The 15,272-nt window shown below is 35.4% G+C and overlaps 1 protein-coding gene across 5 annotated transcripts in view; it reads right to left on the bottom strand.

Annotated features, from left to right (window-relative positions):
- LOC135101072 (adhesion G-protein coupled receptor G6-like) overlaps positions 1-15,272 on the bottom strand; it is a 133,164-nt gene that overhangs the window by 34,125 nt on the left and 83,767 nt on the right. For 3 of the 5 annotated variants that reach the window (XM_064004666.1, XM_064004663.1, XM_064004660.1), the window contains exons 8-13: positions 11,138-11,284; positions 10,291-10,426; positions 6,716-6,745; positions 3,966-4,126; positions 3,058-3,192; positions 696-806 (exon numbers count right to left, since the gene is read on the bottom strand). In XM_064004666.1, the coding sequence (XP_063860736.1) occupies positions 696-806; positions 3,058-3,192; positions 3,966-4,126; positions 6,716-6,745; positions 10,291-10,426; positions 11,138-11,284 (720 nt within the window). The remainder of the gene's footprint in view (positions 1-695; positions 807-3,057; positions 3,193-3,965; positions 4,127-6,715; positions 6,746-10,290; positions 10,427-11,137; positions 11,285-15,272) is intronic. The other 2 variants (XM_064004665.1, XM_064004668.1) reach the window with 2 other exon arrangements.

The following is a 15,272-nucleotide window of genomic DNA, read 5'->3' as shown; positions in this document are numbered from 1 at the left end:
TCGAGCCTTAAAATCAATAAAAAATCAATGTGTACTCATAAAATCGATTAAAATTCCCACGCGAGGCATACTTTGTCCCCTCGCCACCAGAGCGCACTGCTTTGCACCACCCGCGGCCCACTGCACTGTGTTTACTCAGTGACTCAGTCCTGCATGTGCACTGTTTATCGCCTGACGCCTTCATCATGCCTAAAGTTGTAGAAAAGAGGAAGCGTGTTGTGCTTACACTTAAGCAGCTGATCAGATCAGCTGCTGATTAAGATCAGCTGATCTTTGTTATGGTAAGATGCGTGAGTGTAGGGTGGTGATTGTGGACACAATTTCACTTTTATTCAAGTATCCGGCAATATTCAAGTATCTGGCAAGTCGACGGTCCCATTGATGCCGGATAAGAGGGATTTTACTGTATATATACTGCCTCCAATAATTAAATCAAACTCATTCCTGTGCCTAAGCTCCCTTAATTCTTATTTACCTTGTTATGTTTTCTAGATCCATGATAGTTTGTTATTTTTGGTGTACATTTTACTTCTTACTGCCTGATATTATATTATGTAAAAAGAAAAAATAAATAAATATGGGCAGCTACACTGTACACTTGTGTGCTTCAGGTTCACCAAATTATTAAATACTAATCTTATATAGAATATGCACATGGTTATGTGCTTTTGTCGTGATTCCATTCATTACCTTACCTGGAATACCACACCTGATGCCACTGTACCCATGGGCACAGTCACACACGTATGAATTCTGTCCGTCAATACAGGTGGCTCCATTGAAGCAGGGGGAGGAGGCACACTCGTCTGTAAGGGTGGCTTGTTAATGCAGCATAAGTAAAGGAGCATGATCGCTATGCAGGCAGATAACTGTGTAGGTGGCTTGTTAATTCAGCATAAGTAAAGAAGCATGATCCCTATGCAGGCAGATAAATATTCTAACATCTTGTTTTTAAAATAATATGAAATGAAAGCCATCCTTAAATGCAAAATAGTAACATCTTATCCATTCCTGTGCTCTAGAGAGAGAAAAAAAAAAAGAAAAAAAAAACATGCAACAAGATTTAGATAAAAGGGAGATAGTACCAAAGCTAAAGCAAGCTTTTCATGTTTCTCATTTAATAAAGGCTTATGTAAGTACAGATATTAGACAAAGGAAAGTGTTTGTTAAAGAAATGAAAAAATGTTTCTCGTAAACCCTATGGACTGTATATTAATGAACATAATACATGACACCTGACCATGGTTATCAAAATATTTAAATCATGCAAGTATAGAGATGACAGAAAGCTTATTTCTTGATGGATCATTCCATGTATCAAATGCAAAAAAGGAAGTAGTGTGAATTGATGGAGAGGGTAAAAGAAATATAAATATTTAAAAGATTTGGCCATATTCATATGATGAGTGAAAAGTTTATAGAAAAGAGATAAGTAAAATCATTGGTCCTAATATGAAAAGAAAGTAACTTTGATGGTGGAAGAATACAGTAAGGGAGTAAATATGTGAAGCCTGTAGTGCATGAGTCACAAGATGTAAAGAGATACATGGATCATTCCACAAAAAATTGAAAATATAAATGCAAATGGAGCAGAGTTGATTTAACAATGGTTTGTCAAATTTAAATTTTGCATATTTAAGTCTTCATGAAATTTTGGGAGCTCATAAAGGAAATGCAAGGTAATATATCAGTCAGTGCTAATGCTTTTTAATTATTTCAAAGTAAGTAGTAGAATACTAAAACTATTGGACTAAGTAAAACTATTGGACTGCAATATATTCAAAGAGCTTCATAAGCAAAAACTGACTACAATTCTAAACATTCTAAATACATCATCTTAAAATCTTCATAAGTTTTAAGTTTTCATAACATTTCTTGGCACAGGTCCCCAAATTAAAGTTTTATACCTACAACACTGTACTGTCCATAATAACTTAGATAAACCCTGCCTCTTTCCAGGAAACAACAGCAACCAGTCAAATGCATTCCCCTTACTGAGAGAGAGAAAAAAGTCATTGATAAGGTAATGGACAAGGCTTAGTTATATGTTGACCGATGATATCCACTGGAAGATGGAAGAGCAAGCAATTACATATGTACAGTAAAATCTTAATATAAGAAACTAATTGGGGTGAACGCCAAGTCAATGACTTGGCAGTATGAATGTAGTGCTGTACCTACATCGTGGGAAGCCTCAACCAGCATGTGGTATGGCCAGCTGCATTAGATATGCATTTAATTTGTTCTTCCCTTTCACCTGCTATGCAACCTGCTACCCTCTAACTTCAATTTGAACATATTCTTATGAAGGCTTTGGGTGCTATATCACACTCAGAAAACTGAGTGAGCTACACTGATACGGACTGAGGAGAATTATTCTAAGGCCAAGGAGTGGTGGTGGTGGCAGGAACATATGCTGTCCCACACTTTCTCTTTTCTAATTTCTCTAAAGTTTCAGTGACATTTCATTTCATTCAGTATAAGGCTGAGTTATCCTATAATGCATTTGTGGCAAACATTAAAATGCTTTGAATTTTGTTAATTGAATAAGGAAGTTGCCACTTGTGTGTCTGCACCACTACTACTACCATACTAACATTGCTGCTCTCCTCTACAGGTAACCCATGCAATTCAATGCTCTTGTATGTATTGCAGCAATTCATAATTAAATCCAATCAATGCAATAGAGGGATGTTCTATACTACACCAATTAATGACCATTAATTGCTATTAATTAAGCTTACAACAAAGTTTTGTGACTTTCTGCTGCATTTAGGATACTTCCTATGCTTATAACAATCCACAGCTTATAACAAACTAAGTTCATTAAATGTGAGGCTTGCTTATTATTAAGCTTAGAGTTCACTGTATCTAATATTTGTTATATCATAGTTTATTATGTCAAGTCTTACTGCAAATTATTAAATCAATCTAACTACATTATGCATAGATATTTTTTTTTATAGCCAATATTCAATATCTTGAGCACAATCACTGATGGAATCATAGTGACAGAACAATACATCTATTCAAAATTAAGCAATGCAGATAACTCACCTAAATCCACATCACATTTCTTGCCTCCCCAGCCCCTCGGACACTGGCAATGGTAGTCGTTAAGCAGGTCGGTGCACTCACCACGCCTACAAGGGCTTGGGTCACACTCATTGACCTCCATTTCACATTTTTTTCCTTAGAATTTTGATGTACAAAATTAAGAACCATTCCATAAGGTAAAATAAGAACAATTTTCCTTTATAGTACACTAATACAGTACATATCTATGTGTGATTTAGTAAAGAGAAAACTATACAAGTAATACTGCTATATGTATTTCTGCTCTGAAAATTACAATGGGTGATGCCTTTTTGTTTTATGTAAATTCATAACAAGTTTTCAGTATATTCTGATTTTCATGATAGACGTCAAAAATAACTGCTTCTCTATGTAGAACATACAACTTTGTGTCATTCATCATGCTGATGTTATGAAACACTCTGACATTCAATAAGATTATATGAGTTAAGCAGTAAATGATTCAATTGTATATCTTAAATATCTACCCTGTTCAAAACATGCTCAATTTTTTTACACATTTGCTCAACAGAATTTGGTAAACAAAATTGATAAACATAGTCTTTTGTCTGTCAAGATGAGCATTGCATATTATTTGAATAAATTTTAAATGTATTTTTGGCACATGACTAATTACATACTTTGAGAAAATGCTAGCTTAAAGAGAAAATTTACTATGGCATGTATTTTTTGTGCTTTGTTGAAAATAAGAACTGCAAATTATATGGTGCCATTAATGATTGTGACCTTGTGTATACAAGTTATTCTTACACTAAAATGATAAGCTATTAGAAAATGTCTTAACAAGATATGTTAATAATTGGATGATTTTCCATGATATCCCATTAATTTTCTTTAAGATGCAAGGTTATACTCATCATGGTCCTTACCTGTGTACCCAGCAGGACACACACATGAAAAGGTGGTTTGTGTCAGGTTGGTGCAGGATCCACCGTGCAGACAGGGCTTGGAGTGGCAGGGGTCACGGTCCTCACACAGCAATCCATAGAATCCCTCAGGACACACACATTCATACTGCCCGCTTCTCTCACTGCCCATGGAGAAAATAACCATGATAAAATAATTTCAATATAATATATTTTTAAATATAAATACTAAACATCTGCCAAAAGTAATATGTATTAATAAGGCTTTTAATTCTTGACAATAAATTAGTCATGCAAATACAAGAGGTTACCAGATTCTACTTCAGTGATACAGCAGATATTCTTTGAGGCTTATGAACATTCTATTTCACATTTTTTTATAAATACCTTCTACTTTTAGTTACACCTGATTAACCAAAGTAGTTAAAAAAAGATAAATACTCAAAAACAGTATTCTGACAAAAAAAATAATTAGCTTTTGTTATATAACACATTAAAAAAAAACAACAACACACAACGAATGTTAAACCATGTTACATTCCAGTAAGCATTTGTTAAGCATATCCTTGCATTGTAACTTCAACATATTTGTACATTTCAACATGCCAAGTGTCCCTATTACCTGATGTACCAATATTTAAAAATTGTTATTTAACTTTTTAAAGATACTATTTCTAGTGTATCTATTTGAACTGGATGATAATGGAAATATACCCTAAAAAAAATATTATACTTATTGAATTTCTCTGGTGTCTCACTCCCTCTGAGAGCTTTGCTAAGGAGACAGTCAAGGCAGAAGAGCCTCCTCTCTATAACTGAAGCCTATACCAACACCTCTTCTTCACCCACTAGTCTGCTAATTCCTTTAAAAAGATTCCTCTTTTTCATTTGCTATGTGAGGTAAGATTCATAGAGCAACATAATAATAATAATATATAATCAAAACAATATATTTTCAATTATTCATACAATGACATTTTCTTAGACATATGAAGTAGCATCCAAGTGAGAAACAGAGAGAGAATTTAAAGTAAATTTGATGGAATTTAAGAAAAAGAAAAAGAAAGAAAAAAAAAACATTATATTTATGTAAAGTACAGTACTCAATTTTTATGTGCATTCACATATTTCACTGCCTTTTCACTATGCATAGATTTTATTATTTTGTTTATTTTGTTTTATTATCATTTATTATTATTGTATAATTTGTTGGCTTGTTGGCTATGAAAATTCAAGAAGGGGGAGGGTGAAGGTGTGTCTAACCACTGCTCAGTGGAGGAAGTCGAGAGCTGACAAGAGGTGGGTGACAATTTTACGAGAATTAGGTGATGGGTTAAGTTTTGAAAGTGTGTGATGTGGGCAAACTAATTTCTACTGGAGTATGACAGACATACTTGAGTTCTTTGAGGAATCTAATGCAGCTACATCCAATACATTCAACAAAGACAAAACATCATGGCAATAAATGAAATCACTGTCAACTTTGAAGTAATGTAAGAGGTGGTACTTTTGTAACATACTGGAGTAAATAAGTTTTATTCACTCTTGAAGATACCAGTTCCGATGATGAAGTCATTCCATTCAATTTTATTAAATCATCTCATAACTGAATTAAATTTTTCAAAATCTAAAATGACATCACAGTCAACTGCTAATGTTAAGACAGCCTTATGGAGCTACTGAAGGGTGTCACACAAACAGAACACCCAAGAACCTTGAGCCTCAACACCTCAATGAAAAAGACAAACAAATACCAACCTCCAAGCCAACTCTGGACTGGGAGCAGATCCTCCTCACCAGAGGTGGATATATCATTGAATTGAAACTCAATGGGATGGGCCAAAAAAGTTATTTTTCAGATCTGTGGCTCAAATTGGTATAAAAAAAGTATTAGCTCTTGGTTGACTGAAAAACTTAGCAAGAGTAATATTTCCCTGATGGTTTACCAAGGCTATTTCACCAAGATTAAGATCCAAGTTATAAGAGACATTTCACCCTCTCATAAACCACACAATTCCAATTTAATCACTAGCTGTTCCCCTTTCATTCATAGGATGAAATTTGTGAATGCAAGACATGAATGAACTGTACATGTATATGTACAGTTCATTCATATCTTTTTTTTTGCTGTTAAATTTTATCTTCCTGCTTCTTTTTTGGGTGTGACAATAACTGAGTATAAAAAGTAATAAAAAATAGTTAAGTACTGAAAAAAAAAGTATCTAAGAAAAGCACAAATGAAATAAAGAATCTAAAGCTGAGTGAGAAAATAGATTAAAACTTATAAGATGAGGATTAATGCTGCAAGCTCTATAACTTTTATAATCATTTGCAAATTCAAAAAAAAGGAAAAGAAAAGTCAGATGAAAAAAAAGCAAGGTAATGCATGCAAGCTATAAACACAAATGCTCTGGTAAAAAAAAAAAATCAGCAATAAATCACAGCAACTTAGTGAAATAGCATACTGCAAGCACACTTTATGTTAAGCTTTTAGCAGACACATACACACAAATCTGTCAATGTATGAACACCACAAAATTCAATAGCATGGCAAATTAACTGTGCATAAAATATTTACTGCAAGCCCTCAAAAGCCTCATATATTCACAACTGCTTAAATCATTCATGTCTATATTAAAATTTTCACAAAGCTATCTAGCCATTTCACCAGTTTCAGACTAATGTATGTACAGGATAACAGTGCAAATACAACAAGATAGCACATGTATTTACAGGTATGATAGTTATCTTACCCGGCAGAATTTTGAGGAAGTATGGAGCGTCTGGGAAGTAATGTAAAGGACAAGTACAACTTATTAATGCTCTGTTCAGATTGTAAGCCTGGACCGAGACACGGAGCCTCAGCACACTCTAAATCTGTAGTTAGGTCATAAATGAATTCTGCACTACAATATACGTTTGATGCTGATAATTGTTGTTGCTGTACACATGTTTTGATCCTAGCCAGTGTGTGTGTGTGTGTGTGTGTGTGTAAACGGGGAGAGAGAGAGAGAGAGAGAGAGAGAGAGAGAGAGAGAGAGAGAGAGAGAGAGAGAGAGAGAGAGAGAGAGAGAGAGAGAGAGAGAGAGAGAGAGAGAGAGAGAGAGAGAGAGAGAGAGAGAGAGAGAGAGAGGATATCCCATGTGTACATTACATAATGTATGACGATTTACAGATATCTTATATTGAATGTTAAAAATGTTAAGGGTCATACATTAATCAGTAAGTGAAAATCTTTTATTTATATTACTTATATGATCATGTATATCTTTTCATTATAATAGGAATGAAGAACAGAACTCCTTTCACCACAGGTTATCTACTAGTTATGGAAAAAAATTGACCTACATAATGTTGAAAACATGAACTTAGAGAGAGTGTGTTTTGGTGAAGTACTCTACAGATATAACATGTACAGTACAACAGTAGACAAATTAATTCCTCTTATTTGAGACAGCATTTGCCAGCACTTTAACTGGCTTGGTAAGTCTGTAAGCACAAAAGGTCAACCATGCAAGTCATTTCACATTTTGAGTCCAGAATGCTGAATGGCAGTTGTGTTGCCACAGCATCACAGCAGCCTGTAGGGTACTCATAGACCCTTACTAATGCAGCAGTAATTAGGTAATTACAGGTCTCTAAGTATCTTATAAACCAATCTATGTAGAATAAAAGGTTAAGGTAAAATACTAGTGTATTTTACAATAACAAATAGCAATATTGCAAATTACCCATTTACAGTGGAACCTTGGTTCTTGAACTTAATTTGTTCCTGAATGCTGTTCAAAATCCCAAATGTTTGAAAACAAACTATTTTTCCCATAGGAATCAATGTAAAATGGATTAATCCATTCCCAGATACCAGTCTACACTATCTTAGTGGCTTATGATGGATGCTCCCACAACCAAGATGGCTGTTTCACATCTCCAGCTCACAAATTATTTATCCAGAAAAGATGTAATGAATGAACCCATCAGACGATACTGTTTAGATTGATCTACTAAGGAAAGCCTTACGGAGGAGCACAGAGAGGAGCAACTCACTTACTGCCAAAATGAAGGTGATCTTAATACTCAGACATCTTGCTGCTGGGAAAAGCTATTGGAAAAATCCAGTTGTGCAGTAGTGATGGCGCTAGTACCAAAAACTGTTTATTTACATCGAGGCTTTTCAATGGGATCACATTTACCTCATTTCAAAGATTGAATTACTGTCTTACGCTCTGTGTCTCTCCTCCAAATATATAAAAATAAAGTATATATTTATAGAAACTATAGATAAGTGATAAACAGCAGCATTTGGTACATATTTTAATATTTGAAATCATGTAACTTTGTTCCAGAACTGAATTATAGTACCACAACTGAAGCAATAATATATTCAAAATTTTGTTAAAAAACCGAATTGATCGAGAAAGGAGGAGTTCAGTAACCAAGGTTCTACTGTATCTACATTTGTACTTATCTGTGTGTTGTGTGTGCGTATATAATATATATATATATATATATATATATATATATATATATATATATATATATATATATATATATATATATATATATATATATATAGACACACACACACACACACACACACACACACACACACACACACTAGGAGGAACATTCCCTTTCAAGTGAATATTCAGACATGAAGTTATGCCTTAACTCATTTTAAGAATAAAAATACCAAGGAAGGGATTCCCAGTCTCACTCTGCTCCTATTTGATGCCTTTTACAATAAGGAAAGAATACAGAGGCAGTTTTCTTCCAGCCTACCCACAGAGCGTGCAGTCAGGACATGTCTCCATACCACAAGGATATCAAATTATGAAATACTTATTCACAGCTTTTTGAACAAAATTTAAATAACTAAAATTTAATGTCATTTTTCAAATAATAAAATTGGTCCATTACGAATCTAGAATATAATCAAGGTTTATAAATAAATAGCAAAAACTTTCAGTATCATGGCTTCAATAAGCAATGCTACCATCTCTAAAATACCAAAAATGTGTAGAGCAAAAATGCCCTTTAAATACTTTGTTTATAATTTAAGTTATTTCATTTACTGACAACTCACAAGAGCAAGCAGGCTTTGGTGCATCTTCATGACTACATTTAACTCCTGCTGAGTAGTATAGTGAATGACAGTGAGAAATGAAGGATGGAGTCATTAGCATATTGGTGGATATGACAAAGAATTTGACAGAAAAGATAATTAGTGAATAGTAAAATGAGGGTGGATGATATGACACAACCCTATGGAACACTCCTGTAAATACTCTTACGAGAGGAACTATGACCATCTACAAATGTAGGAACAGAGTGGTCAGCAAGGAGATTTTACATAGTACTAGTATATTGAGAGATGGGTGTAGACCATGACCTCTCCGGATCAAGGCCAAAGAGGGCAGAGAGAAAACATCTTTATGAAGAATTTTTGTAGCAGGTATGATACAGTTAAAAGGTAGAGTAGAGAAAATCACAGGCCTATAACCATCCCATATTTGGTTTTTAGTAAATGTTTTAGTGAAAAATTCTGGTTTAGAAATACAGAAAATGGCAGAGTGCCACTTGAATGAACAAAAAAAGAAGAAAGAAAAAAATGAGATATATTTGACAAGATACCAGAAGCCATTGGGAAGAGTAAGATCTGGTACATATTGACATTTCTTTCTTACTGATGAATTATTTATTTATTTATTATTATTATTATTTTTTTTTTGAGTGTACACAAACTGCATTATATTTTTGGCAGAAATATAAAGGGCATAAGTGAGGGTAACATACTGACTGTAAGCCATCTCTCTGTTTTAAGTACCACAAAAGCAAATGGAGTTGAGCCAAGGTTTACAAGTTTTAGGATTGCAGTATATGGAATGCCTCCATGTATGATACAATCAACTTCACTATGCCCTCTGCACAAAGAGATATGCACAAAGAGATATTCCCTAATATGGAAGCAATAAGCATTCCAATGAATAGCAGTGCAGTACCTCAGGTCTTCCCAATTGCTAGTCATATTGTCAAAACATATCTGATTTTTCTGAGTCCAAAGGTGTCACTGAAGTAACACAACAGATGGAAATATTAAACTAACAATTTGACAAAAGCTGAAGGGCAGGAGACTGGGAAATGATCAACAATATTGGTTGTATTTAAATAACAGTCATGAATGTGGGTAGGTTGCTGCACCAGTTGCTCTAGACTATGGAAGACAGTAAGGCTTACTCATCAGTTTGGTCAGTGATAGATAACGATACTCGAAGGTGGTGGTAAATAATAGGATTCCTAAGTATGAAGATTGCTACCCTGGCTTCCTCACCTGATACATGACCCCCCATTAGTGCAGGGGTTGGTGGCCACAGCAGCACAGGGGTTCAGCAAGGTGCAGTTGGGACCATAAAAACCATACAGGCATTCACAGGTGTAGGAGCCATCTGTATGATTGTGGCACAGTCCTAATAAATAAAAAAAATTATCAGTGCATTTTCCAATCATATTTATTCAAGATTTATGGTATCTCTATAATTTCCATATTAATTTCTGCTATCCTTCTGATTGTAGATTGGAATAATGACAACATTTATTCAGTCTCCTGATATGCTTCCCAATAACACCCCACATATCCTGAGCATCCATTCCATTACAGTTTTTCTTCAGCACTTTAATATCTCATCTGTAATCCCATCCACATCTGATGTCTTTCCATTCATCAAAACTTCAGATGCCATCCTCACTTCTCTTCTGAATATGTCTCCTTTATGAATCCTTTCATTACCACCAATCATTCCTACATATCACAACTACCTTTCCTCCACTCTTAATACCCCCTAATTCTTTTTAGATACACTCCATCCATTTTCCTTTCATAATCTCTTTTGGTCACAACATCCTTTCAGTCACATCCTTCACCTCCTTTCTTTGGACTGCTCACATTTAGGATGTATTTACCTTTCCTCTCATCCCTTACCTTCAAATATTGCCTTCTATCTCCTTTATACTTTGTATTACCTTCTATCTCCTTTATACTTCATACTCAGTTATCTTTCAGTCTTCATCATTTGAAACTTTAATCTTGTCTATTAACAGTTTCATCCTTCTTTTACACTTAATATCTTGGCAATTTCTTGGATTTCTTGTTAAAAGTGTCTGTGGTGTGTTGCCATTACCTAGGTGACTGCAGGGGCTGACCGGGAGGCATGGGTTGTGATGCTGGCACTTGTCCCCATAGTAATTTGCTGGACACTTGCAGGAATAGCCTGGTGGATCCTGCTGCAAGCTGCAGTTCCCAACCTTGCACACACCTTCTGCACAGTCTGTATGGAGAGGTACTCAAGTCTTTATTCAGATATCATGAATGTTATTATTATTAGTTTATTATTTTTGAATAACTTTTTTTCCTTCTTATTATGAACAAACTGTTTCCTATAGTGACCATGGTGTACAGATGGCTCCCTAATTGATGAAGCAGCTTTCCTACTATATTTCTTTCAAAAGGGACATGTCATTTTTTTTCATGGCAGCTGTCATAAAGATAGGGTAAAAACAGCACCTATTCCTAGTAAACATGAGCCCACTATTACAGATGTCTTTTCTATAGGTGTGTAAATGGCAAATTAAAAAGTAAGGAGAGCATAGAGAAACTGAGGGTGGATGGAGTTTAATAGAGATGGCAGAAATGATGAATAAGAGCTTAAAGAAAGTTTTTACAAGGGAGAGGAAATTTATCAGACCAATGGACATACAGGAAAACAGGACGATGCAAATTCACTTAATGAGATCCAAAATCTAAATATGTGGAATGCAGCAGGACTGGATGGAGTGTCGGGATGGGTACTATGAGAAAGCAGTAATCAGCTTATGGATAAATTACATACCATCATATGTGCCTCAATTACTGAAGGAACAGTTCTATGCAGTTAGAAGAGAGCAAAATGATGCTCATATTTAAGGGAAGTGACAAACAAGACCCACTCAGTTACAGACCAGTCTCACTGATAAGTGCAGTGACAAAATTATGTGAAAGAATAATAAAAACAAATGGACCAAATTTTTGGAAGATAATGAAATCCTTACAAAATGTCAAATTTAGATTTATAAAGGGAAGAGGTTTTACAAACTTCTGTTATTATTTGAGAGTGATTGATATAATGCAAGAGAGGGATAGTTGGACAGACTGCATTTACCTAGACTTAAGGAAGGCATTTGACAAGGTCCCACATTAAAAACTTGTATGGGTATTGGAAAAGATTAATAGGTGGTCTTCAAGAACAGCTGCTAAAATTGATGGAAAATTTTTTAAAAGAACAGAAAGATGAGAACAGTAATAAAGGACCAGACATCAGAGCAGTATCAGAATTAACTGGGGATCCCCAATGTTCAGTATTGGCACCTGTAATGTTGGTGGTTATTTAAATGATATGGGGGGAAAATGTAACCAGCTATGTGAGTCTCTTCACAGATAACACAAAACTATTGAGAAGAGTGAAGAGCATCAAAGATTGTGAGGAATGGCGCAGATCTAGATAGTGTGGAAGTGGAGCAACACATGGCTTGAAATCTAGATAAGAGTAGCCTTTGAATATATGGATGAAGAAATGATGAGAAATAATAGCTATCATAATTGAATATATGGATGAAGAAATGATGAGAAATAATAGCTATCATAATGATACATCCAAGACAAGAGTATGCAGCGGTAGTTCGATCACTACATGGAGAGAGAGAGAGAGAGAGAGAGAGAGAGAGAGAGAGAGAGAGAGAGAGAGAGAGAGAGAGAGAGAGAGAGAGAGAGAGAGAGAGAGAGAGAGAGAGAGAGAGAGAGAGAGAGAGAGAGAGAGAGAGAGAGAGAGAGAAATAAAGCACATAAGAATTTGGAAAGAGAACAGAGAGGAGCAACCAAGATGATACCACAAGTGAAAGATCTACCCTATGAAGAGAGACTATCTAGGATGCAACTTCCAACCTTGGTAAAGAAACAGAGGTGACATGGTCGCACTATACAAAATGCCGAGTGGGATGGAAAAACTAGATAGGAAAGATCTATTTGTACTAAATGAAAGTGAAACAAGAGGGCATGGAAGATAATAAAAGCAACCACCTGCAGAAGGGACAATGAAGTTTTGCTTCCCTCATAGAAGTATAGAAGCATGGAATGGACTGGGAGATTGTGGAATATAGAGGATTTTAAGGAAAAAGTTGGATAAGATTACTTATGGAGATGGAACAGTAAAAGCTTAGCTCTTCTCCCATATGTTACAACTACGTAAATATAACTAGGTAAATATGCTCACTCACTCACTCTCCTAGCACTGCATAACTGCTTTGCGATTTTTTTGTGTACCACATTACTTATTCTAAAAATATACCCACAGTACAGCAATGTGGAGGTGCAATAGCCTTAGGTGTTTGGCAATTTGGAGTTATTGTACCAACACCAAAGCCAGGTTATAAAATAATTGCAATAGGGAGGACCTAGGCTTAGCTAAGTACCTAATAGTGCACAGGCCTGAGACTGGTCAGAGTACTTAGCTTGAATCTTGGCTGGAGTATTAGGCTGAGTGGAGCAGAGTGACTGCTTTGAGTGGCAGCACAAGTGTAACTATGACTGATCTCTAAGTGTGACTGCCTGTGCTGCATTCGGAGTGGGCTCATAAAGGTTTGGGTTTGGAAGTTCAAATCTGTTTTGTTCTGAATCCTTACTGGTTTATCCACTCATTACAGTGGGTTGTTAAACTTAAATTGACAACAATGCCTATCACCATTAAATCATTGCCCTGTTGGAAAAAGATATCCAACATATTCCCACCACCAAGAAAAAAATTATACAAATTTATACAAAAATTATACATGTAAAAAATAATGGATAAACAAAGTTAAATTTAATTAGCTGTGATTTTTTTTATTTACATAAATCTGTGGAGCATTTCACTGTTTGTCGCAGGGGTTGTTGGTCATAGACAGGCCTCTGGAGCAAAGGATGTTACATCTCAAAGACTGTTCAAGTGGGTACAATCTGGCAACAGGGTGAGTTGTTGCTGGCCAACATCTTCATGTTGGCCAGTAATTTACCAAGTTTCTACCTGGACCAAGGTCCATTGTCATGAATAAGGATGACATCCTGGCTCATGGCCATGTTATGCCTTCTTTGGCTATTATGCACTTATGGGATTCCCTCAGAGATAAAAAATATTTTGAAACCCATCTTTTCCACAGATCATTTAACAATTCATTTATATAACTAATTCTTCCTTTTAAATTTTAGGTGGAACAATAGGATGGATCAGATATTTTTTCTAGTTAATGTTGATTAGGGAAGGATTTCAATTCCCTGTCTCTTAAAAACAGTGCAGGGGTTATGGCATAGAGTTCATTGACATCATTGCTTACATAAGGTAAGTGTCTTTCATGTATAGTAGATTCTAGTTCTAATATGGTGTGCAGTTCATCAAATGTGACAAATGCTTTGCCAAGTACTTGTCTTAATCCAGACTTTACTGTTCTTATTAACCTTCCCCATATGGTACCAAACCAGGTGGCTTGAACTGTGATAAATTTCCACTCACAGTTAATTGATGGTAGATGATTATTTACCTGAGGATTTTGCACAATTTCCTTGATATAACTGGCCAGAGTAACAAAGGTTATTGCATTATCACTTAATATAATTTGTGGTAGATCTTGTCTGTTTGTGAATCTTCTAAAGGCACTTAGCAAGTTTTGACTCGTTAGGTCAGGCACCAATTCTAGATGGATGGCTCTGGTGGTGGCATATGTGAATAGAGCAATGTATGCCTCTCCTTTGATCGTAAGGGCACCAGTATAATCCACCTGCAATACTGAAAGTTAATTTATATTAGCTCTGAATTGTGGGAGAGGTGGAGTACCAAGAAGAAAACATAGGTTTGTCGAGCCATTTCATTTACTACTGCAGCCTTTAAGGAGTATTTTTCCCCTTTTACAGAGGCTACATCATACTCCTGATTTGTTTTACTCCCTGTGAATCCCAGTATAATGACAGAGGACTGAAGCACAAATGTTTTCTGTGAGCACTGTCTAGGGGAGCCCCTAATTTTATTAATTTACCTCCTTTTCCTATTATAGGTGATGTTATATATGTTCCCCCACATGTGTGTGTGTGTGTGTGTGTGTGTGTGTATTTACCTAGTTCTGTTTTACAGGAAAAGAGCTATGCTTGTGCTATCCTGTCTCCATATCTATAAGCATCCAGCTTAACTTTAAATTCATGAATATTTTTTGCTTGTACCACTGTTTCATTTAAGTTGTTCCATATTTCTATGTTTC

The sequence above is a fragment of the Scylla paramamosain genome, chromosome 1 (assembly GCF_035594125.1).
Source record: "Scylla paramamosain isolate STU-SP2022 chromosome 1, ASM3559412v1, whole genome shotgun sequence".
NCBI classification, from domain to species: domain Eukaryota; kingdom Metazoa; phylum Arthropoda; class Malacostraca; order Decapoda; family Portunidae; genus Scylla; species Scylla paramamosain.
This window is presented reverse-complemented; position numbering and strand designations above follow the sequence as displayed.